This window comes from Gymnoscopelus braueri (assembly GCF_963280865.1).
Source record: "Gymnoscopelus braueri genome assembly, contig: SCAFFOLD_99, whole genome shotgun sequence".
NCBI lineage: Eukaryota > Metazoa > Chordata > Actinopteri > Myctophiformes > Myctophidae > Gymnoscopelus > Gymnoscopelus braueri.
In genome coordinates, this window is record NW_027660693.1 from 122,180 (window position 1) to 147,299 (window position 25,120).

A 25,120-nucleotide genomic window follows, 5' to 3' on the forward strand; every position below is an offset into this window, starting at 1 on the left:
GGGCTCTGGGGCTTGGTGGAGATGCGCATACATGTGTGAGTGAGTGTGTGTGTATTAGACAAACGTGCATGGATGGAGATAGCAGTATTTGTCCTTATAAGGCATAGGAGTGAACCTGTGGGTGCGTACATGTATTGTGCATGTATGTAAACCACATGGGGCCAGGTACCGTTTGTCTCTTTTATGAGTATATGTGTGTGTGTGTGTGTGTCCTAACTTATATAAGATACTATGTGTGTGTGATTATGTGGGTGCGTGATACGTGCGCGCGCGCGTGTGTGTGTGTATGTTTAGGGAGTAATAGTCATCAATCTGCCAATAGTCATCAATCTGCCAAGGAATGTGTAGGGGTGTGAGTGCGTGTGTGTGTGTAGAGGAGTGTGGGTGTGAGTGTATGTGTATGTGTTGAGAGATATGGTATTGTGTGTGTGTGTGTGTGTGTGTGTGTGTGTGTGTGTGTGTGTGTGTGTGTGTGTGTGTGTGTGCGAGGGGCCTTGTGTATGTGTGTGTGCGAGGGGCCTTGTGTATGTGTGATCTGTATGACTATGTTGTATGCGTGTCCTCAGATACGACACAGTACAAAAAAAGAGGCCACAGTGAGCAGTTAGTTACTTACTCTGAAGAGCAAACTTTTATTTATTTTTGGTACAGTGCTAGTTACTGTACAAAAAACTCCTTAAACTTCAGTTCAGTTCCGTCCAAATTCCAAAACTTAAACGGGTGACACAACTGACTGTCCGCGTGTGGTGTCCGCAACTCGGCATAATAATCAAAGAAAAAAAACAAGGGCAGCCCTACTTTTAAACTTTTAAACATATAACAACAAACTTAGTCCACAATTTACGGCAAATAAGACAGTTTGGTTAAAGGAGAATTCCGGACAAATTAAGTGTTATCTTTCATGTCTCGTTACTCACCTAGCGACGTAAAAAGTGGCGTTCTTTTTTTCCATATATTCCCCTGTCGTCATTTTTTAAACACCCTCCGTTGTTATAATGGGAGCGCGTGGGTTAGTGAAGTTCGTCTATTATAACCGATGCAATGTTATTTTTTTCTCTACTACGATTCATTGTAGAGTCTCATGATAGTCAAACATGCGCTGAAAATTCCTGCGAGCCTGCCGTTAATGGCGAACGATTTAACACTGGATGCTTGTTTCTTTCCAGAACCTGGCAACTCGTGTTGCCAGATTCTGGAAACAAGCAACCAGTGTTAAATCGTTCGCCATTAACGGCAGGCTCGCAGGAATTTTCAGCGCATGTTTGACTATCATGAGACTCTACAATGAATCGTAGTAGAGAAAAAAATAACATTGCGTCGGTTATAATAGACGAACTTCACTAACCCACGCGCTCCCATTATAACAACGGAGGGTGTTTAAAATATGACGACAGGGGAATATATGGAAAAAAAGAACGCCACTTTTTACGTCGCTAGGTGAGTAACGAGACATGAAAGATAACACTTAATTTGTCCGGAATTCTCCTTTAACTATATGACAGCCCTATTAACCCAGCTGATTGTCGCTGGCCTCGCTGCACATGTCGTGCGGAGCAACATTAAAGCCTGCCAAAAAAACAAAAAACAATAATCAAATAATAATAATAATACAGTAATAATAATAACAAAACGAAATAATAACCCTAATATAAATAAAAGAACGAAATAATATTAGGCTAATTAGGATTAGAACAAAATAAAATAAAAATGTAGCCTAGGTAGAAAGTTTAATCAACACTTAGCATACCTAACCTGCCTGATCACTGATCTTGTGTCAGCTTGTTGAGTCTTTTCAAGTTGTGTGTGAGGAAAATCAACTTGTCCGCGGGTTCAGCCTTCACCCGTCATGTTTGTCTGCAAGTGCTGTGGTTTTCCTGGCACTTTTTTTAAAAGTGAGAAACAAGTCGCCTTGCAGCAGCTTCAGTGCGAGTGACAGTATCTTGCTGCTTGAGCGCAGTGTTGATGCACAGTTGTAAAGTGTGGCCAGCACAACGCACTCCCCTCACTCCCCCCCATGACGGGTCTTCAGCCAGTTGATCAGTGCATTTAACAATATTTGTTGCATTGTCATGTACAATAGAAACAACCTTATTGCGTGGAATGTTCCAATCAGAAATAATCTCTGTCAGCGTTTCTGCAATATGTTCTGCTGTGTGACTTTCTTCCATTTCTTTTGTTTCTAACACAAAACATTCCAATCCTCTGTAATGAAGTGCACTGTAGCTGTCATATATGCCTCCATTGTCAGTGAAGTCCAAATATCTGTGGTCAAGCTGACTGCTTCACTTCTGTTTATTAATTTGGAAACTTCTTCCCTTGTGGAAGTGTATTTCTCATACACAGCATGCATGACTGTCTCCCTTTTTGGACATGTGTATCCTGGCTTCCTGTGTGCGAATTAACTCTTTAAAACCTTCTCCTTCAACAATGTTAATTGATCTCATGTCAAGCGCAACAAAATTGGCAATTTTGTCCGTAATAGCTTTTCTCCTTTTCTCTGAGACTGGTGCCCTAAAATCCAATTTCGTCTGAGTCAACTGTGGGGCCGCAGCCGCTGCACTCGACGTACTGGCACTGTGGCTGAAAGCTGCGGGTGTGCCTAGAAAATAATAAATACAAATAAATCATATAAGCCCCTACATATGACTGATATTCCATTAGAAATATTAAAATAATAAGAAAGGATATAGGATATATATCATAATTTATTGGGAAAAACCAAGCAAGTACATGTTAAATCAGTCATTAAGCAGTATTTTTTTCCCGACTAGATTCGTCTAAGAGACACGCAGTCGACTCGGACCCCCCGCGACTAATTAGTCGACTATTCGACTAGTCGAGGTCAGGCCTACACTCAATGTAAACAGGAAGTAAACGAGGGGGGGAATGGCGTTCGGTCACAGGCGGGATTAAAACACTTCTTTATTGAAAAATATGGACTAATACATTGTACAAATACTCCGGACACATAGTTAACATTTGGGCCAAGCGGATAAGCACCTTATATTTTACCCTATGTAGCGAGGTGGGGGGGCCCCAAAATCGTGCTTTGCCTAGGGCCCATTCTTAAGTTAACACGGCCCTGCCAATGGGAATTTTTCCCCATTGGCAGAATTTTTTAAGATTTTGAACCCGCCCCTCTAGACCAGATATCAGATGCACTAGGGCAGCCTAGGGCGACACTGGCAAATACTCTGAGGGACCTAATAATTCAGCTCTAAATGCAACTGATAGCCTAGAGGGGAAATAAAGTGGTGGAATCTGCATCATGTCTATACCTATGGTCTATTATGCATCGGCTACAAGCAATACATCGCTTGACATATTTTTCATATATATGTGTTGACAAATGTTGGGCACTTACTATTTTATTAGAGGTTTGAACACTGTTGTAATTGATTTTGCATGAAGAATAAAGCATTCTAACGACATACGCACAGCTTAGCTCCCTGGTAAGACAGCCTCGGGGCTGACTTGAGAACGGGTGGACCTCACGCTCAAAACACAGACAAAAAAACATTAATGAATCTGACTGCTAGTGTAGGAATTGTCTTAAATGCCGGTACGATCAAAATATAGTCGTACATTGCTTAGTGAATCGGGGCCAATGTGAGTACGTGTTTAGCCTGACTGACTTTGTGTAGGCCTAGGTACTTTGGATTGATTATAAATCTGAAATATAAAGCTATGGATTTAATACTGTAGACAATAGGTGCTTAGTTCATTAAAGGAGTAGTTCACCCCAAAAAATACTGATTATCTATCAATTACTCACCCAATGAAGCCTTGAATTCATGGAGATCTTTTAGTTGTTATCGCATTCCTGAGCCATTCATTTGATGACCGGTAGGAGACAACGCAAGTCTCCTACCGGGAACTCCTTTAAGAAAGGCTGGCTATAATATTCACCATACATTACATGTGAGCTACAAGCCTATATTTAAATGGTAAAAATGGTAAATGGTGCATTTATATAGCACTTTTATCCAAATCGCTTTACATAGATTGTGCATTACATTCACACATTCACACACACATTCATACACACATTCACACACAGATGGAGGAGGAAACCATGCAAGGCACCAACCTGCTCATCGGGAGCAATTAGGGGTTCAGCGTCTTGCTCAAGGACAGAGGTGGACAGTAACGGAGTACATTTACTTGAATACTGTACTTAAGTACATATTCTGAGGATCTGTACTTTACTTGAGTATTAGATTTCTTTGATACTAATTACTAATTACTCGAGTACATTTCCAAGACAAATATTTTACTTTTACTCGAGTAAATTTATAGGAAGGCTGAAAAGTACCGAGTACTTTTAGGTTGGCCGGTTGTTGTTTTTTTCCCCTAAAATGCAATTGGCGACACGTATTTGTCAAAGAAGGAACCCTATCCAATGTTCCCTGTAGTGTGTGCCCACGCACACACGGCCGAACGTTGATGCGCACACGGCCCGAACGATGAAAAAAAACGCTGAAATCTGTCGCGCACAGAAATAAACATCCACATGTGCTCTAGCTCCACTCAGTTTGTGTCAGTTCAGGCTACAGGCCTTCAATTTTCTTGAAAGGCAAAGCGTGACATGGTTGTTTTTTCGCCTTGAAAACAATGCGTGTGCCTTGAATGGGGAAACGTTTTTTATTTTATTAGGACTCATAGAATCACAAAATGTCCCTGGGCTGGGACCCATTCAAATGACCACTCCTAGGTCCTAGCACCCACTAACTACATTGAAAACCTAACATCACTGCTATAGCCTCGGTCCCAGCCTCACTCATCTGCGAAGAAAAGAGCCTGGTCACGACCTAAAGCAGCGAGTGTCTAGGAAGTCCTGAGTGGACAGGATTTCCGTCGTACGCGTTTCCCCCAGAAACTATATTTTTTGACCAATCACAACACTTGTTTCATTCACAGAGAATATGAACAGATTTGTAAAGCATCAACGTCATTTCCTTGGGCGGTACTTCCACCAAATTCAACCACTTCCTCCCAGACAACCAACAGCCCAGGTCTTGCCCAGAGTGTCACTGCTACTGCTTAGATCAGTGGTTCTCAACCTGTGGGTCGGGTCCCAATTTTGGGGGGGTCCCCAGATGACAGTGAAGTGACAATTTAAGGACTTTTAAGCTTGCGGTTTCCAGTTCACTCTACCCGGCCACTCTACCCCTGAGCCACTACCGCCCCAGTGTATACTGTGTATATGTGTATATTTCATTTGAAGACTGTTTTTTTACTGCAGCCTCTGCGTTATTTGCGGAGCCCTCTGCAACTAATGCAGAGTGTAGGAGTCAGATCACCCGATTCACGGGCAACCAACAGCAAATAATAATGGTTATTGAGGCGATTTACAAACCTAAATCAGTTTCTTTTCATCCATGGTCCTTTTCAATAACTGGAAGGGAAATGGAGGGGAAACGTGAAAGCTAAATAAAAATTTATTGTGTTATATCTGCATCTGAGGTGACGGAACACCTTCTAGATTTCACTGAGTGCAGCAGGCAGGTTCCAGAAAACAGTACAGGAAAACCTTGTGCACTTTATTTGAGACACACAAATGCAATTCATTTAATATCAGTTACCGTCAGGTAATACCAGGTTTCTTATTCAAGTCTGTTGTCTTTTCTAACTCAACAATAGTTGTAACATCAGACCAGCATGAAGCTACAGACACTGACCGACCAATGTCAACTCCAACGTCAACAAGTACAGGAGTCTCTAAAGCTAAAGGTAAGCTGATACTATGAATAGATGTGCTATGAGCTGAGTTAAAACAGGCTCACATACATCATAATGAAACAGATCTAACATTCCATTCACATGATCACTTTCCATCCATATATGTTTATACTGGAAGGCTTGTTGGCTATTCCAATGATTGATGAGCCATTTAAATTCCCCCCCAAAACAGACATAGGTGAATACAAACATTTGCTAATATTCCATTAACAGGGGGATGGAAAGTCTTTGCATTTTCTTTATTTTATGAATGTTCAGAAACGTGTTTAAAATTTAAATTTGGCACAGCGTATCACCAAGAACTACATTTTCATTCCACTTATCTTCAGATAATCACTTCGTCGATGAACACCGGCTTGGCCTGGTTCAGAGTGTGACCATGGTCAAACCCATCCTGGATCTGCTCCTTCAGGAGCGTGTTATCATCAAAGAGGGCTACGCTAATGTGATGGTCAAGCCCACCCATCAGGATCAGATGAGGGAACTCTACACATTCCTGAACTGCAGTAAAGCCAAAGACATTTTCTACAAAGGTCTTGAAACGAATGAGAAGGGTCTTCTTGATGAGCTGTAAGTAATACTCATTTATCAGAATCAGAATCAGAATCAGAATCAGTTTTATTGTCACATCACAGGTTTACAAGGTAAAGAAGTGGGTGAAATTCGTTTTTGTACATCGTTCCCATCGCAACGTTAATTTCCATAGAAAGAAGAGAAGAGGGGGGGGGGGGGGAGAAGAAGAGGGGTGGGGGGCAAGTGGGGAAGGAGATCAGAACAAGAGAGCAACAGAAGGCCAGACAAGTTATCTACATATTTACAAAGTACCTGAGATAATAAAACTAAGGTGCATGAGCATAGCAGCAATGTATGTATACTGTGCATGTTATACTTATACTGTGCATGATATACATATGGACGTTAAGGTGCTTAGAGAAAAAAGAGCACAATAGAAAAGACAAAAAAAGTCAGTGCGTTATACATGGGATTAAGGTGCAAAAGGTCAGTGCGTGTCCACCTAGGGTGGACTGACCCTAGTATAATCCGCAAGTAGCTCCATGAGGGAGTGCAGCAAAAAGTCATTTGTACCTGGTGTAGTCCACAGGTGTGTCCGAGGGGGAGCTAAGTCCAAGTCATTGTCCCTGGTATAATCCACAGGTGTGTTCAGAAAGAGCCAGAAAAGTTTTTGCGCCGCCTGCTGTCAGGCTGCTGAACAAGGCTTATGCCTCGTTCAGCATCCTGACAGCAGCCGGACCAAAACTACACCATAACCTGGTGGTGGAACTCTTGATACTGCGGTAGAGCCCCTTGCCCGGTCGCGGTCGTTGTAGGGGTTTGAACAGTCTGTGACTTGGGTGGTGCTTGTCCTTGATGATGCGCTTGGCTTTGACCACGCACCGCTTTTTGTACAGTTCCTGGAGCGCTGGGAGCTCGATTCCCATTATCCGCTCTGCCGATCGCACTACTCGCTGTAGGCTGATCTTTTCTCGGGCAGTGCAGTTCCCGTACCAGGCCGTGACACAGCCTGTTAGGATGCCTTCAACAGAACTGTTGTAATACAGCCTGAGGATGCGACGTCCTACTCCGAGCTTCTTCAGGCGGCGGAGCCAGTACAGTCGCTGCTGAGCCTTTTTCCTCACGTGTGTGGTGTGCGTCTCCCATTTGAGGTCCTCCTCGATGTGTACTCCGAGGAACTTGAACTCGCTGACCCTTTCCACTGCAGCACCGTCGATGAGGATGGGCGCATGGTCTCTCCGCGGCCTCCTGAAGTCCACGATCAGTTCTTTGGTCTTGTCGACGTTAAGAGAGAGGTTGTTCTCCCGGCACCAGCGTGCCATTGAGTTGATCTCCTCTCTATAGTCAGACTCGTCGTTGTTGACGATTCGGCCTATCACTGTCGTGTCGTCCGCGTACTTTATGATGGTGTTGGAGACATGTGTGGCTGTGCAGTCATACGTGTACAGGGAGTAGAGGAGAGGGCTCAGCACGCATCCCTGGGGTGCTCCGGTGTTGAGGGTCAGGGGGTCGGATGTGATGCTGCCCATTCTCACCACCTGATGTCGGTTGGACAAGAAGTCCTGTATCCAGTCGCACATGCTTGGGTGTAGCCCTAGGTCTCTGAGCTTTTTGTCAAGTATTGCTGGGACAATGGTGTTGAATGCTGAGCTGTAGTCCACGAACAGCATACGTACATATTTGTCCTTCAGCAGCTTGTTGTCCATGTGCGAGAGGACGGTGTGGAGAGCCATGGCAATAGCGTCGTCGGTGGATCTGTTTTTGCGGTATGCATACTGCCACGGATCCAGCGAGGCAGGTAGCGTGGAGCTGATGTATTCCCTCACCAGTTTCTCGAAGCACTTGCTGACGATCGGGGTGAGAGCGACAGGTCTCCAGTCGTTCAGGCATGTCACTTTGGCCTTTTTGGGAATGGGCACAATGGTTGACATTTTGAACCCTGCGGGGACCACAGCCTGGGAGAGGGAGAGGTTAAAGATGTCAGCGAAGACACCCGCCAGCTGGTCTGCACATGCCTTAAGGACCCGGCCTGGAATCCCATCAGGTCCGGCTGCCTTGTGGATGTTGACCCGTGCGAAGGCTGTACGCACTTCTCTCTCCGAGATGGTTAGAGGGTTCTCCTCTGCTGGTGCTGCTGATGGCCCCGCTTGGCTGCCGCGGTTGGGGCTGATCTCAAACCGGCCGTAGAAAGTGTTCAGTTCGTTGGGGAGGGAGGCAGGCGGGTTCACCTCGCTTCTGGTTCTTGTTTTGCAGTCTGTCAAGGTGTGTACCGCCTGCCATGTGCTCCTGATGTCGCCATTGCTGAGTTTGTCTTGCATCTTTTTTGTGTAGGCCTTTTTCGCCTTCCTGATGGCGCTGTTTAGGGCCGCGCGCGTCGTGTTGCGCGTTTCCACGTCGCCAGATTTGAAACCAGCATCCCGTTCATGCAGATGTGCACGTACTCCGCTGTCCATCCATGGTTTCTGATTGGGATAGATCCGAACTGTCTTTTTTGGGACTATGTCATCTATGCACTTACTGATAAAGCCAGTGACTGAGTCTGAGAGTTCGTTGATGTTATTCCCAGCGGCGTTCTTAAACATCCCCCAGTCAGTCTGGTAGAAGCAGGATTGTAGCATAGCGTCTGTGTCCTCAGACCAGATTCGGATTTCCTTCTCAATGACCGGCTCCCTTTTTAGCCTCTGTTTGTAGGCAGGTAGCAGCTGGATGGCGTAGTGGTCAGAGCTTCCTAGCGGTGGGCGGCGGAGAGCTTTGTATCCATCCTTGAAGGGCGTGTAGCAGTGGTCAAGAATATTGTCACCACGGGTGCTGCAGGCGACATGCTGGTGGAATTTGGGAAAAACCTTTTTTAAGTCTGTCCGGTTGAAGTCGCCTAGGCAGATGACTGCGCAGTCCGGGTGGCGATTTTCTTGTGCACTGATCGCCTGGTGTAATTCCCTCATAGCTGTGTCCTTATTAGCTCCAGGATGAATGTAAACAACGGCTACAATCACGATGCTGAAGTCGCGTGGTAGGTAGAAAGGACGGCAGGCTATGATTAAAAGTTCAAGGTCTGGTGAGCAGTGACTATCTAGGATTTTAACATCTTTGCACCAGTTGTTGTTGATCAAGGCACAAACTCCCCCCCCACGTTGCTTACCGCTTAGTACAGTGTCTCTGTCTTTCCTATACACGGTGAAACCAGGGGGAGTGATGGAAGAGTCAGATGCTAACTCCGTTAGCCACGTCTCTGTTAGCACCACAATGGACGTGCTCCCCGTCTCGGCGTTGTATTTAACGCGCGCCAGTAAGTCGTCCATAGTGGTCACTGTTCTTGATTCACACAGGGATCTAACGTTCGCTAGCAGGATTGAAGGCAGTGCAGGTTTATATCCACGTTTTGTTGTTCTTACGAGAAGACCTGCTCTTTTCCCTCGTCGACCTGGTCGCCTTTTTCGTCGCCTAGGGTTTGTTGTTATTGTTCCAGCCGGAACAAAGGGAACCCCTCCTCCCACCCAGCCGAGTGGTAGGTTTTCGGCAAAAAAGTCCGGAATTCTGTGTGTAATCGCTGTGCTGATGTCCATAAGTGCTTGTCTGTCATAACTCCTTAGACACGCGACGGTGTAGGGAAAAAAGAGAAGGCTTAAAAAGACGGAAAAACGTTGCGATGTTACAGAGCGCGTACGAAAGCAGCCGTGCTCCATGGCGCTCCCATTCAAGCGTTGTTCATGTTCATCTTTAGACCAAACATTATATTAATACAAGACAATGTACCTTTTCAGGCCATGATGCTTTCACTATCATGTGTCACTCATTTATCCTCTTTCTATTTCCAAGAGATTCACACTTTAATGCCAGTATATTCATAAGTCTTACAATATTAATTAGAATTGTTTACCCAATATTTTCATATATCTTATGTTTGTCACTGTGGTGTTAACTTTGCATTAGGTGATCTTCAAGAGACAAAATATGTCTTAGTTATAATCAATGAATAGTATAATTAAGTTACTGACAATGTTTGGTTCTATAGTGTAATATATGATTTGTATAGGATGGTAGATTTACTGTATATACAGTATAGTAAGGTAAAAAAATAATGATATTCACAACAGGAACGCTCAGCCCAGTGCAGCACAACCCAAAGGAACAGCTGCTTCTGTCTCAGGTCAGTGCTGTTTAAAGTCATTTCTTTTTCTAATAATGATGGGTCATTCCTACTATTCGGTGCCATTTCAGCCTAGTAACTTTCTTCAAAAAATAATAACATTTTAGTTTTGTTTGATTTTGTTTTCATTGGACATTAAACTTACATTACACTTACACTCAATTACATTACATTGCATTGTATAACAGTTAACATGTTTCTGATAATGGTAGCATGTAGCATGTCATATGCTGGGATAACATGGGTCCTCATGTTTGTACAAAACAGCTGGAGTAAAGTAATGTAAAGTAAAGTAAAGTAAGCAAAGAAAAGTATAAAAGATCTGGACAAAATATAGTAATAATAATGTCAAGCGAAAACATGTTGTTACTCATTATGTTAACACATCATGCCGATCTTATCATTTCCCTCAATATCTAAAGGAATTATTCACTACCAAGACAAGCTTAAAACAAACGTTAACGAACATACTGACAAGACAATCCAAAGGAAGGATAAGAAGGATTTTGAGAGTTACACGCGTCTCACAATCGTACGTGTGGATGACACAGAGATCAGCGACTCAGCGACAGACTCAGATCAGCGACAATCAGCGATTGACCATGAGGTCACACAGGAGAGGAAAAAAGCAGGGCAGGAGATCCAACTCAGTGAAATCTTTACACACCCCTCTGGACAAAACAAATGCATGAGAACAGTGATGTCCATTGGCGAAGCAGGAGTTGGCAAAACCTTTCTCGTACACAAGTTTGTCGACGACTGGGCAAAGAAAAAAGATCAAGATCCCCATCTCACATTCGTGCTCCAATTCCGCCAACTCAATTTGCTCAAGAGGCGAAAGTTGAGTTTGGCTAAGCTAATTCGTGAATGCAACCCGACATATAAATGCATCTCAGAAGAGGCTCTTAATGACATCTTCACCAAAATGCAGACGTCAGAAGAAACGAATTACGACAAGAGTCCCTGCAAAGTTCAGTTTGTCCTGGATGGTCTAGATGAAAGCCACATTAACTTAGACTTCACAACCCAGCATGAATGCTCTGAGGACTTGTCCGAGGCCACATCACTGGAAGTTCTGCTTGTAAACCTCATCGAAGGGAGACTGCTTTGCTGTGCTCGCATCTGGATAACCACACGCCCTGCAGCAGCCAAACAGATCCCGGATCGCTGCGTTGACATGATAACAGAGGTGAAAGGATTCACTGATGAAATGAAGGAGAAGTACATCAGGAAGAGAATCGGAGATGAGAAGCTGGCCAGCAGAATCATCTCACATGTCAAAGCATCAAAGAACCTCCAAATCATGTGTGAAACCCCAGTCTTCTGTTCACTCATTGCCACCGTTCTGCAGGACAAGTTGAAGACAGATGAGAGAGGAGAGCTTCCCAAGACCCTGGCTGAGATTTACAGCCACTTCATCTTTGTCCAGACAAAAAGGAAGTGGTTAAAGCATGGTGAGAGTAAAAAGAAACTTGCAGAGGCTGATAAAGCAGTTCTTCTGAAGCTGGGCAGGCTGGCGTTTGAACATCTGCAGAAAGGCCGCCTCATTTTCTACGAAGAAGACCTGGAGAGATGTGATCTTGATATCAAAGAGGGCGCACAGTACTCAGGACTGTGCACAGAGATCTTCAAACCAGACGACTATTTATTCCATGAATCCGTCTACTGTTTTGTTCATCTGAGCATCCAGGAGTTTCTAGCTGCAGTTTACCTGTTTGACTGTTTTACACAGAAGAACATGGAGGTACTGAAGGCATTCCTGAACAACGACGATTACAAAAGCAACAGTTCCTTGTCTGACTTCCTGAAAGCTGCAATGGAAAAAACCCTGGAGAGCAAAAGTGGCCACCTGGACCTCTTTGTCCGTTTCCTTCATGGTCTCTCACTGAAGTCCAACCAGAGACTGTTAGGAGGCTTGCTGAGTCAGACAGAGAACAGTCCAGAGGAGATCCAGAAAGCCATCAACAACCTGAAGAAGATGGATCCCTGCAGTGGCTCTCCTGACAGATGTATCAACATCTTCCAATGTTTGATGGAGATGAAGGCCCACTCAGTAAGTCAAGGGATCCAACAGTACCTGGAGTCAGGAGAGAAACTCTCTGAGACCCAGTGTTCAGCTCTGGTCAGAATGCTGCAGATGTCAGAGGAGGTTCTGGAGGTGTTGGACCTGCAGAAATGCAAAACTTCAGAGCAGGGGCGATGGAACCTGGTCCCAGCTGTGAGCAACTGCAAAACAGCCAGGTTAGTAGTCATGTGAATATCAACATGTTAGAGCTCCATTCACTCATATACTACTAAATACATTTTAAAAATAAACACACGCATGTGCAACATACGTTTGTATGTTGCACATGCGTGTGCATGTGCACACGCATCTCTCTCTGAGAGAGAGAGAGAGAGAGAGAGAGAGAGAGAGAGAGAGAGAGAGAGAGAGATCGGCTATTTTCAATCTACAAGCTCACAATGTTCTTGTAGATCGGCTATATTTGTGTGTGTGCGCGTGCAGTGTTTTCTTTGTGTGTGCTCTGTACCACTCTGTAGCTTCTCTCATTACTTTCTGCAATATTATTCATATATATATATATATATATATATATATATATATATATACAGATACATATACATATATATATATACACATATACATATATATACATATACATATACATATATATATATATGTATATATATATGTTACAGAGAAATTGGCATTCCAGGGAAATTGAAAAAAGGAGCGCTCGTTTTAAACCCCCCCCCCAGGCAATTCTGTAGAACCAACACTAGAAGGCAATGCAAGCCACACTAGACTAGAGCCCCCCTTTTAACTCTATGCCCACACCACACACACGCGCGCACGCACGCATGCACACGTGCACACACGCACTCGCCATGCTTTCAATTTGGTTTATTGAAAGCATGACTGTTAAGATACTTTTATTGTATTCTGGCTTTTAACATTTGTTTTAGTTTATCCACGACACACACGCACGCGTGGACAATAACCCATGAAAATATCTATTTCCCCCAATCGGTTTACAACTCGGACGGCGCTGATTCGACTAGCAGACCATCGGCCGGTCGGCGCGGGCACTCGCGCCTGGAGGGGCTCGGGCGTGCCTTCTCGGCCTCAAGCTCTGCAGAGTCGGCGCGCCTCCGTCATGGACAATAACTATTATCACGTTGTGTGCGTGTGAACGCGTGTTCAGTGTTCCCCTAGCGTAGCTTCCTCCTCCTCGCGTAAAAAACCCTGTCTCGAAAAGCCCCGCCTCACGCCGAAGTCCCGTGCCTAAAAACGAGCGCTCCTTTTTCAATTTCCCTGGAATGCTAATTTCCCTGTGACATATATATATATGTATGTGTGTATACATGTATAGGTGTATATATGTGTGTGTGTGTATATATATATATATATATATATATATATATATATTATATATAGTATATAATGGTTTTGGTTTTGGTTCAGACAATATCACAACGCCATGGCCAACGCTGCATATATATTAGGACAGTTTCTAATGTGATATCGTCGTCAGATCTCTCACTGGCAGTTTGGATGGAGTGTAAGGGTCCATTTGGTTCCATTTGTACACTCTCAGAGTTACAGACCTGTTATGGTCCATTTGGTTCCATTTCTACACTCAGAGTTACAGACCTGTAAGGGTCCATTTGGTTCCATTTGTGCACTCTCAGAGTTACAGACCTGTAAAGGTCCATTTGGTTCCATGTGTACACTCTCAGTGTTACAGACCTGTAAGGGTCCATTTGGTTCCATGTGTACACTCTCAGAGTTACAGACCTGTTATGGTCCATTTGGTTCCATTTCTACACTCAGAGTTACAGACCTGTAAGGGTCCATTTGGTTCCATTTGTGCACTCTCAGAGTTACAGACCTGTAAAGGTCCATTTGGTTCCATGTGTACACTCTCAGTGTTACAGACCTGTAAGGGTCCATTTGGTTCCATTTGCACACTCTCAGAGTTACATTAACATTGAGGATTGTACTGTGTGATTGGTGGAATATGTTTCTCATGTTGCTTTTGCTTTGTGATTGGAGGAAAACACATCTACTGCAAGGATTTTCATGCTCACTGTAACTATTACTAATACATTGATATATATGTTACAGGGAAATTGGCATTCCAGGGAAATTGAAAAAGGAGCGCTTGTTTTTACCACCCACCCAGGCAATTCTGTATAACCAACGCTAGAGGGCAATGAATGCAAGCCACACGCATGCACACGCATGCACATGCACATGCACATGCGTGTGTGCGTGTGTGCATGCGCACACATGCACACGCACACATGTGTGTCGTCGTGGACACTGGATAGTAACCATAGACTGTAACCCATGAAAAGATCTATTCTCCCCCTATCGGTTCACAACTTGGACGGCGCTGATTCGATTAGCAGACCTTCGGACGGTCGGCGCGGGCACTCAAGCTCTGCTGAGTCGGCGCGTCTCCGTCATGGACAATAACTATTATCACGTGCGTTCAGCGTTCCTCTAGCGTAGCTTCCTGGTTGCTATGTGGGGGGGAACAACAAAAGCCATGTCGTCCTCGCATCAAAGCTCCGCCTCACGCCTCCTCCTCCTCCTCGCGCCGCCTCGTATCAAAGCCCCGCTTCGCGCCTCGTATCAAAGCCCCGCCTCGCGCCGCCTCCTCCTCTTCCTCCTCCTCGTGAGCCTCGCGTAAAAAACCCTGTCTCGAAAAGCCCCGCCTCACGCCTCCTCCTCCTCCTCGCGCCGCCTCGTATCAAAGCCCCGCTTCGCGCCTCGTATCAAAGCCCCGCCTCGCGCCGCCTCCTCCTCTTCCTCCTCCTCGTGAGCCTCGCGTAAAAAAAACCCCGCGCCTAAAAGCGAGCGCTCCTCTTCCAATTTCCCTGTGACATATATACTCTATAGCAGTGGTTCTGAAACTTCTTCCTGTAAAAGACCCCCAAAATCAACATGTATTTGGCTACGGACCCCCTTCTGAAAATATGTTGTGCCAGGGACCCCCATTCATTGTCTTGTTAAAATGGTTTAAAACATATTTTAAATATTTCAAAAATATTTTATAATATATAAGTTTTCCTTAAAATAACAGATCTACATCCTACAACGCATCATATTGTGAAGCGTTGTGAGCTTGTAGATCGACTATTCCAAATAGCCAATGTACAGAATATAGGGTTAAACTGTGATGCCATATTAACTCATTTTGCTGGGGACCCCATTTGTGCGTGCGTGCGTGCGTGCGTGCGTGCGTGCGTGCGTGAACAGAACAAGAAGTCATGTCCTCATCAGCTATTCTACAATGAAAACAAACTATACCAAATAAGAAGGGGTGAAGGGGTGTACAGAGGATTGTCTTTTAAACAATGAGCTTGGTCATTACTTAGGTTTACAAGTTACTTAATACATCAATACAAGTTCCATGCTGTAGTTTAGAGACAACTTTCCATCTGTTCTTACTGACATTGTGTTAATGTCTGAAGAACCAGATAGAAGATTGTTTAGGTGCCTTTCATACCTAAGGTTTGCTTTAAAGGTTCCGATCAAGGACCAAATGTTTACATTGTTGCATTTTGCATTTGGTCTGGTTAGCGTTCACACAGAACTTTAAGAGAACGAAAGTAAGTAAACAAATGACATGCGGTCGTACAGGCTGTTCATCTATTGACAGAACATGTATTCACTTCATTGCTGGAGCAAAAGCAGCGTGTTGTGATTGTTTTTATTATGTAATGGTTGTATCCTTATCAAATGAGAAAAGAGGAAAGTTATGAGCACATTTCAATTAAATATGTGTTAATCACGGCCACTTATTTACTTGGCCAGAAAAGTAGCCAAACATCTGTACATTTCAGGCAGCACCACAGGTAACCTCCTTGACAGTGAACACGCCTGATCTGTTTGGTTCATCTCTGATTTTACATTGAATCTGTAATTACAGACTTGGTGACTGTGACCTCAAAGAGGAACACATTGAGGTTGTGGCTTCAGCTCTCAGGTCTAATCCTTCCCATTTGAGAGAACTGGACCTGAGCGGAAACGCCTTGGAGGTTTCCGGACTAGAACTCATCTGTGCTGGACTGAGGAGTCCACATTGTTGTCTGGACATTCTCAGGTCAGACAAATTTACAATTTGTATTTTGATTTGTATCAGTTCTGTTATAGTAAGTGATTATAATGTAGTTGATGATGGTGGTACTTTATTGGAAGAGTGTGGTTAAGGTTGAAATCATGGTAATCCACACTGACCATAATATTGATAAGATACAGTGACTAATATATGTAGTCTTTATGCTGAGATACCACATTTAAACCACCTCTGGTTACACTATGAGTGGTTGAATGTGTTTTGTCAGACTGTCATCCCCTAGTTTTGAATGGTATTTATATTAATTCTTAATTGGAGTGAGTATTCATTGCAGTAATACAGTTTTCACATAGATGGCCATCCTTGAAAGGTTGTTAAGGTAGAAAGTAAGTAAGTAGTAAGTTTTCCTCCCTAGTGTGTCCATTATGAGTGATTGTGTTTATCTCCTTCCTACATGAACTATCTTTCTGAACTCTGTAGCTCTGAATCAGTGGTGGAAGAAGTACTCATGTTGTTATTATTATTATCATTATTATTATTAAGTGAAAGTAGCAATACCACCATATAAAAAGACGTAATAGGCCTGTATTCAAAATGTTTTAGTTAAATGGTGCATTTATATAGCGTCTTTATTCAAGGCACTTTACAATGATTGTGCATTACATTCACCCATTCATTCATACACTGATGGTGAAGGAAACCATGCAAGGCAACAACTTGCTCATCGGGAGAAATTAGGGGTTCAGTGTCTTGCTCAAGGACACTTCGACACTGACTCTGGGGAACCCGGGATCGAACTGGGAACCTTCCAGTTGCCAAGCGGCCACTCTACCCCTGAACCACTGCCGCCCTAAAGTACAAAAGTATTGGCAGCATATAGTTAAAGTAGAAAAGTATTGGCAGTATATAGTTAAAGTATAAAAGTATTGGCATCAAAATATACTTCAAGTACCAAAGTAAAATAACTCACACATGTTAAAGTTTCATAATTTGTCAAAATGTGTGTAGTCTGGCTATAATGCACAATCTGTGGTACAGCAAGCTTTGTATTTGGAAAAAGCGTTAAATACTGAGATTAAGTCTTATTTTTGCAACACTAACTGGTAGCTCTGCGTCCTTACAGCGTGTGCCTATAGGGAAGAAATGGTTGCAGGGTCCTAGTGCCCAAGGATATGTTGGAACGCAAGGAACAAGTGTCGGAGGCAGAGACCCGCGATTAAAATAGTATTTGATAATGTTTAGCGAAGTTGTCAATCACATTTCTGTGAAATGGTTAATTTTGAAAGATATAGCAGTGAAATATTAAATAGTACATATATTTTATTCAATTGAAAAAAGTTACAGTTGTGTGTGTGTGTGTGTGTGTGTGTGTGTGTGTGTGTGTGTGTGTGTGTGTGTGTGTGTGTGTGCTCAGTGAGAGTGTTGCAGATTGTGACTCATTCAATTAGGGATTTCATTAGAATGATTTTTGTTTTAAGCACATAATACAGAAGCAGTTCAGGCCTAAAGCTCAATTTATTAAAGGAAAAATTAACAATGTTCAGAGAGGGGGTGCATGCATATCATGCAGAAACAAACTTAGGTTCTTCCCACGTCAGGAGTTAGCAGGTTTTAAGGTGAAACAGTGCAGGCTTCATGAACGCTCGTACGTTGCCTACGAATAAAAGAAACACAACATGAGCTTTGTACACTAACACACATTAACAGTGAGAAATGTGAGTGAGTGTATCACTTACCGCCGGACGGTGTTTCCCCCAGAGAGTCAGCAGTGAGTGAGCCAGAGTGAGCACCTTAAGTAAACTCAGCCCAGCTGCCTTCTGATTGCCCCGCACGCAGGTGTCATCACTTCCAACTGATTGAGGATGCAGAGTGGCAAATACCACCCCTCAACCAGTTGCCCTAGGCAACAGGGCTGTCTGAGGTGCTGGACTCTAGGCTACTCACTCTGGCTCCAACTGTATCAAAACTCACCTGACCGCTGGGACTGGAGCGAGACTCCACAGTATCATGTAATGAACCATAGTTATTCATCTTAAAGCAGTGTATTTAATGGACACTAAAGGGAGTATCTCACCTCAGAAAAGAAAGGATGGGTCGAGGGGTGGGAGGATGTTAGGAAATGATTCCATACTGTGTTTGTTCATCTCATTTTTATTGACTAAAACATCATAATTCTGCCCAAGAATATCTCTGATATTGACTCTGGAGGTCTTGTGTGTTCTGAAGCTGCATCTCTTAACCATTAACAAGAAATGTTTTGAAGTAAAATACAATAGCAATTTACTGAGGGAGTGTAAGAGTACCAATTAATACAATAAGAGTTTACTGAGGGGCTGTAAGAGTACCAATTAATACAATAACAGTTTACTGAGGGACTGTAAGAGTACCAATTAATACAATAACAGTTTACTGAGGGAGTGTAAGAGTACCAATTAATACAATAACAGTTTACTGAGGGACTGTAAGAGTACCAATTAATACAATAACAGTTTACTGAGTATACTGTGTTAAAAGTACCACTTACTATAAAATGCACAACTCAACTGATAGTCTTGTGTGTTCACACTATGCATGTCTGGATAAACAGTGTTATTGAATCCAAAATGACTAGATTAAGTGCTTGATGCTAAACAGAAGGTGAAGTGTTAGCCATTAAAATGTTATTTATTGACTGACTAAACATTATTTACATTATTATTATTCTTTTCCAACTTAGGACACTAGTCCAAAACATTGACAGTCGATCAAGACCAGCTCCTCTAAAAGATGGCTGCAAGCACGTTCTCTATCCAGGATTATATTTGTTATCCAGGATTATATTTGTTTTTTTTCTCTCTCTCTCTCTCTCTCTCTCTCTCTCTCTCTCTCTCTCTCTCTCTCTCTCTCTCTCTCTCTCTCTCTCTCTCTCTCTCTCTCTCTCTCTCTCTCTCTCTCTCTCTCTCTCTCTCTCTCTCTCTCTCTCTCTCTCTCTCTCTCTCTCTCTCTCTCTCTCTCACACACACACACACACAGACTGAAGAACTGCTGGTTGTCAGAGAGATGCTGTGAAGTTCTGGCCTCAGCTCTAACTTCTAATCCCTCCCTCCATCTGAGAGAATTGGACGTGAGTCTAAACATGGTTGAGTCGGGAATGAAGAAGCTGCTCTCTCTCTCTGGGCTGAAGGATTTCACGTGAGTAGACATGGGGCCATACTTTCTGGAAGAACCCGCAACCCGCTATTTGTGGGTAATGTTTGCATGTGGGGACATCAGCCATCGCTATTCTATAATTTTCTGTCATGTGCAACACGCAACGCTGCCCCTAAACGCATGCGCTACACGCTATATTATTCACAGGAGTGGTTTGGGCGTTACATTAATCAACCACTATGCACAGAAATGCTGCACACACCAAAGTCCTTGTAGTGGTGCCGGCCACGGCAGAAGAATCAACTAGTCTTCAAGAGACATAAAGGTGGCCGCACACACTTCATGTCTTATGAAGACTAGAGATTGCTGCAATCCGATTAACAGATCGGATATCGGCTCCATATCAACCCAAAAAATGTAATCGCATCAGACTGCAGCGAAAATGACCGATCAAAGCACTCCAAAAAGAGTGAAAAACTCCCAAGAGAGAGCAAGAAGGCAAAAGAAATAACAGAGCACATTTCCCAGTTTTTAGTGCTGGATGACCAGCCACTGTCGGTGGTGAATAATGTCACATTTAAATGCTTAATCGCATGGACTAACACAAAGAAGTGCACAGCACACGTCCCGAATCAAGATTTAATTCAAATATCTCCGTAATCCACACAAGTATGTTTATAAATACCTTGTGTCAGTTAAGTTATATCACCAGCCGATCACAGGAAACAATTTGAAACGCAAGTGACAGATTTTGGTTGAATGAACCACACTCGCTTTGGGACTCGAGCCCCGCTCTCTGGAACAGTGGTGGAAAGTAACTAAGTACATTTACTTAAAGGGGTAGTTCACCCCCAAAATAATTTTGTTTCTATTGATTACTGACCATCTGTAGCCTTGAATTCATAGATATTTTTTTGTTTTTGTCACATTCCTAAGCCAATAATTTGATTATAATAAATGTGTCCCCATTGATTCCGGTAGGAGACACAAATGCATTTGTGTCTCCTACCGGAATCAATGGGGCTAAATTTATTATAATCAAATAATAAAGGAAGGAATGCGACAAAAACAAAAAAATATCCATGAATTCAAGGCTCCATGGGGTGAGTAATCAAAAGAAAAATAGTTATTTGGGGGGTGAACTACCCCTTTAAGTAAAATTTTGAGGTATTTACACTTTACTTGAGTATCTAATTTCCAATACTTTTACTTCTACTCCACTACATCTCGTATCTGAATATTGTAGCCTACTTTTACTCCACTACATTTATTTGAAAGCTACTAATTACTTTGTAGATTTTGATTATTATTACAAAACATACATTAACCAAATAACCATACATTTGAAAATAGCAGATCAACAAGAAAGGAGAAACAATGTAGTGTCAGATAGTGGAGACGTTGTGTTAGACAGACATTGATGCATTGTTGTTGTTCTACTTCCTACAGAGTGAAACATGGTGGAGAAGATCGGTTCAATCCTCATCTCATTAAAGGATGTGAGTATCTGTCAATATTGACATTTTATACATAGTTTTTCAGGGCAGATTCACACCTACTGTATAGTTTGGTAGACTCAGGGGTTCAGGGGTGCAGTTGCAACATTGTTGCATTTGGTTTGGTTTGCTTTCACATTGTACTTTGTCAAGCACACCAAACATTGCTAACAAATGTCACATAGTTGACGGGCGCTTGTTGATTGGACATCAAGAAACTCATCGTCATGTTCTTGTCTTCCATTGGACTGTTGCATGTTGGATTTAGGTAGCCTGGGATCCAGCCTGGGATCCAGCCTGCTTCGCTACGTTCGGCGGATTGTTTTTCTCTCTACGCTTCTCAGTCTGGAAAGCCTCCCATTGGGAGGTTTTGCAGAACTACACTAGAACTACATAATTATGATGATTGGATGTCGTTCCAACGAATGAGAGTAGCGTTAGGCAACCTACGTCATCAGCCAGCGCCACCCTCCATGCTTTTCACACTGTTATTTTTCTGCGCATTGGAATGACGTCTCACTGGTGCTTTGTCCCGCCCCACACCACAGACCAATCAGAAGCCAGGGCAGGACTCAAGCCATTTGGCATGTCCCGCCTCCCTTGGAGATAGGAGGCTTTCCAGACTGAGAAGCAAAGAGAGAAAAAAAATCCGCCGAACGTAGCGAAGCAGGCTGGATCCCAGGCTAGGATTTAGGGGTTAATGAGGTAACTTCAGGTGAAGCCCTGTTTCAGTGTTACAAGTTAGTCGTTCACTTCTTACCGGGTACATCACCATGGTAACATGCTGCATGCATCAGATCAACACATACTGCCGTCTACTGACTAGAGCTGGGGCAGAATGGATTTTTATTTTCCGCTGTAATTAATCCCCGCTTACCGCCGGTACGGTGGTATTTACTGAATACTGTGCAGGCGTGTGCAAAAAAAAAAAAAAACACAGCCGGTTTTATAAAAACACCGGTGGTGGAAAAAGTACTCAATTTGTTTACTTAAGTGAAAGTATCTGCAATGTATCTGCAATACTGCGCAATGTTGAAATACTCTGTTACAAGTAAAAGTCCGGAATTCAAAATGTACTTGAGTAAAAGTACAAAAGTATTGGCATCAAAATGTAATTAAAGTATCAAAAGTAAAAGTACTCATTGTGCGGAATGTCCCATTTCAAGTTTTCAAATGTATAAAAATGTTTTGAAAAAAGCAGATCTACAAGCTCACAATGCGTCACATCGCGACACATTGTGAGCTTGTAGATCTACTATTTTCAAATGGCTGAAATGTATATAGGGCTGAAGTGATTAATGCATGTTTTGAAATAATAATCAAAATCTACAAAGTAACTAATGTTTTCAAATAATTGTAGTGGAGTAAAAGTATAATATTTGCCTATGAGATGTAATAGAGTAAAAGTATTGCAAATTGGAAATACTCCTTTAAAGTAAAAGTACCATGTACTTAGTTACGTTCCAACACTGCCAGCATAAGATTAATTACTCACCTTCTGCAAAAGATGAGGAAAGAGAACACACTTTTGTTCCATAGGCCCACATTGTCTTGGTTTCAGAGAGCATGGTGGTAAATATGAACTTTTGCCCCAAAGTCTTTATATTCCATAATTTCTGTGTTGTTTTTAATGCACAGAGGAATGCAGGCTTGACAAACCGTCAAGGGCATGGAAATCTTTTTCCTTTCAAAACGAATTTCAAAATAAGAGTTTATTTTCATCTATACTTGTTATGTGATGATTCAACACGTTTTATTTTGAAATCGTACTACCGGAAAAAGAAGTAGCCAGGTAGCCTAGTTGAAACTGACGGAAATAGCAGATCTACAAGATCTGTGAATTTGTAGATCTGCTCTTTTTGGCACGTGATGCGAGACACTATCGCACGCCGGGATATATATATATGAGAATGAAATTACACTGGTGATTCCGGCGCAAGCTATTTCAAAACATTTAATCAATTCAACGTAGAATGAACAAACGTGTTAAATGAACACTGTCTGTACTCTAGGCACTTAAAAAACTATGTCAAGATCAGGATCAGAACGCATGCAGCTCCCCCTGGCTTAGTTTTTTAGCCTGTTGTCTCAGTCACTGCTATAACTTTACAAATTGTGTTTATTATTAAGAAGAATGTAATTATTGACTTTCATTATTGGTTATTAGGCTACAGGAAATTGTGAAACATACGATACAATTAAAAATTTTCAGCAATCAAACTCAAACAATAAGGCCTAACTCAGTGTGTTGTCTGTTGTATTGAAGTGACACACTATGCTTTCACAGTCACACCGCTTCATTTGATGTAGCAGGCGGGGCACACAGTCTCACGGGCACCCATGTGCATGCCAGTGCATCTGCGGGCGTGTTGATCTTCTTGCTCTCTATCTGGCGACCGGAGAAGATGATGAAGTTTACAATATTCTCAAATGGGAGCTTCTTTCTGAGCAACAGTTGTTCTCCTCCTGGGGGTAAAACTGTTACGTAGGAGGAATCTAGTAAGCCACCCGGTAGTCGCCTGGGTTGCTAAAAATCGTTATTTGTGGACCTGCCTTGTATTGCTTTAAAGATGAACAGCCGCAGCAGACAGTCTATCTAGAGAAACGGACGCGTTTCGGCACGTCGGCCTTCCTCAGCGTTTTCAAACTAGTCCGGAGTTTGAAACGTTGAGGACGGCTGACGTGCCGAAACGCGGTTACCATTGCTTTGATCAGCGCAATATATCCGTTAATTTAAAAATAGCCAATTTACAAGTTCACAACTTGTCAAAATGTGTGAGGTCAGCCTGATCTCCAAGAATTTAGTATACATTGCATAGTAGCCTAGAAACCCTGAAAATCTGTGCATATGTACGGCGAGTCCCCAGTTGCAACCCGGAAAAACCCGGAAGCAGAGCAGTCCCCACAACAAAATGTACAATTCTCTGCCTATCGGTACATAACTCAAACGGCGCTGAAATCTGTCTGGAGCCGCAAAACCTATTTTAGCCCACTAATACGGTGCCGCGCCAATAAATGTGTTGCAGGCTTTGACGCAAATTTGACAGAAATGTTGAAACTTTTATTTATACTTTTATATTTATTTATTCTACACATCTTTACAGTATTGGAGCACGTACAAATCTATGTCTCATATTACAGCAACGATAAATACAATTTTAAATGTGAAAAACATTGTTAATTTCCATATAATGTTTTCTATAGCTACAGGGAGCCACAAGGGAAAGGCTAAAGAGCCACATGTGGCTCCAGAGCCGCAGGTTGCAGATCCCTGGTTCAAGGGAACGTCGCAACGTTCGGGACGGCATCTCGTTCGCTTTAGCTCACCCGGTGGTCCTTCACGTGTCGACAGTTCCCTTGAAACTGCGCGCCTCCGAAATGGTTTAGTCACAATGGGGGAGATGCGAGGCGGCTATGCACGGATTTTCAGGTTTTCCAGTTGTCTATGCACTGAATGACCACTCCGTGTAATGTATACTAAATTCTTGGAGATCGGGTTGGTGAGGTTGTAAGCTTGTAGTTGGGTTTTAAAAAAAAATTGCTGATCTGCAAGCTCACAACGCCTGACATTGTGACGCATTCTGAGTTGGTAGATTGGCTCGTAGATTGCCTAAACTTTAAACAAAATGCTAAAATAGTAGATATACAAGCTCATGACGTCTCACATTGTGACACATTGTAAGCTTGTAGATTGGCTGTATTAAAAGAATATTTAACTGATAATTTTTTTTAAAGAGATGGTGTTAGAGCATTCCACACTTTGGTGTCAGAGTAGTAGAATGATAGAGTAGTATCTAATGTATATTATCTAGTAGTAGTATCAGAGTAGTAGAATGATAATGTTCTATAAGTGGGTTTTACCAGATCGTTGTCGCTTGCTCTAGTGTTAGGGTTAGGGTGTCACTCACTTTGGGGAGGTAGTTAGTCAGGTAAGAGGGTATGGAGGGTGTTGAGGGCATTGAGGCCTCTTTAATTATTTATTAATTTAGACAATAACTCAGATC

General features: G+C 42.8%; 1 protein-coding gene across 1 annotated transcript in view; it reads left to right on the forward strand.

The window, feature by feature from the left end:
* The window catches only part of LOC308081301 (NACHT, LRR and PYD domains-containing protein 3-like), a gene marked incomplete at its 3' end in the record, with an annotated part of 54,051 nt that overhangs the window by 22,060 nt on the left and 6,871 nt on the right, over positions 1-25,120 (forward strand). The window contains exons 5-10 of the mRNA XM_080457684.1: positions 5,644-5,733; positions 6,072-6,312; positions 10,892-12,643; positions 16,345-16,518; positions 19,504-19,662; positions 21,070-21,119. Coding sequence (XP_080313810.1) covers positions 5,644-5,733; positions 6,072-6,312; positions 10,892-12,643; positions 16,345-16,518; positions 19,504-19,662; positions 21,070-21,119 — 2,466 coding nt within the window. The remainder of the gene's footprint in view (positions 1-5,643; positions 5,734-6,071; positions 6,313-10,891; positions 12,644-16,344; positions 16,519-19,503; positions 19,663-21,069; positions 21,120-25,120) is intronic.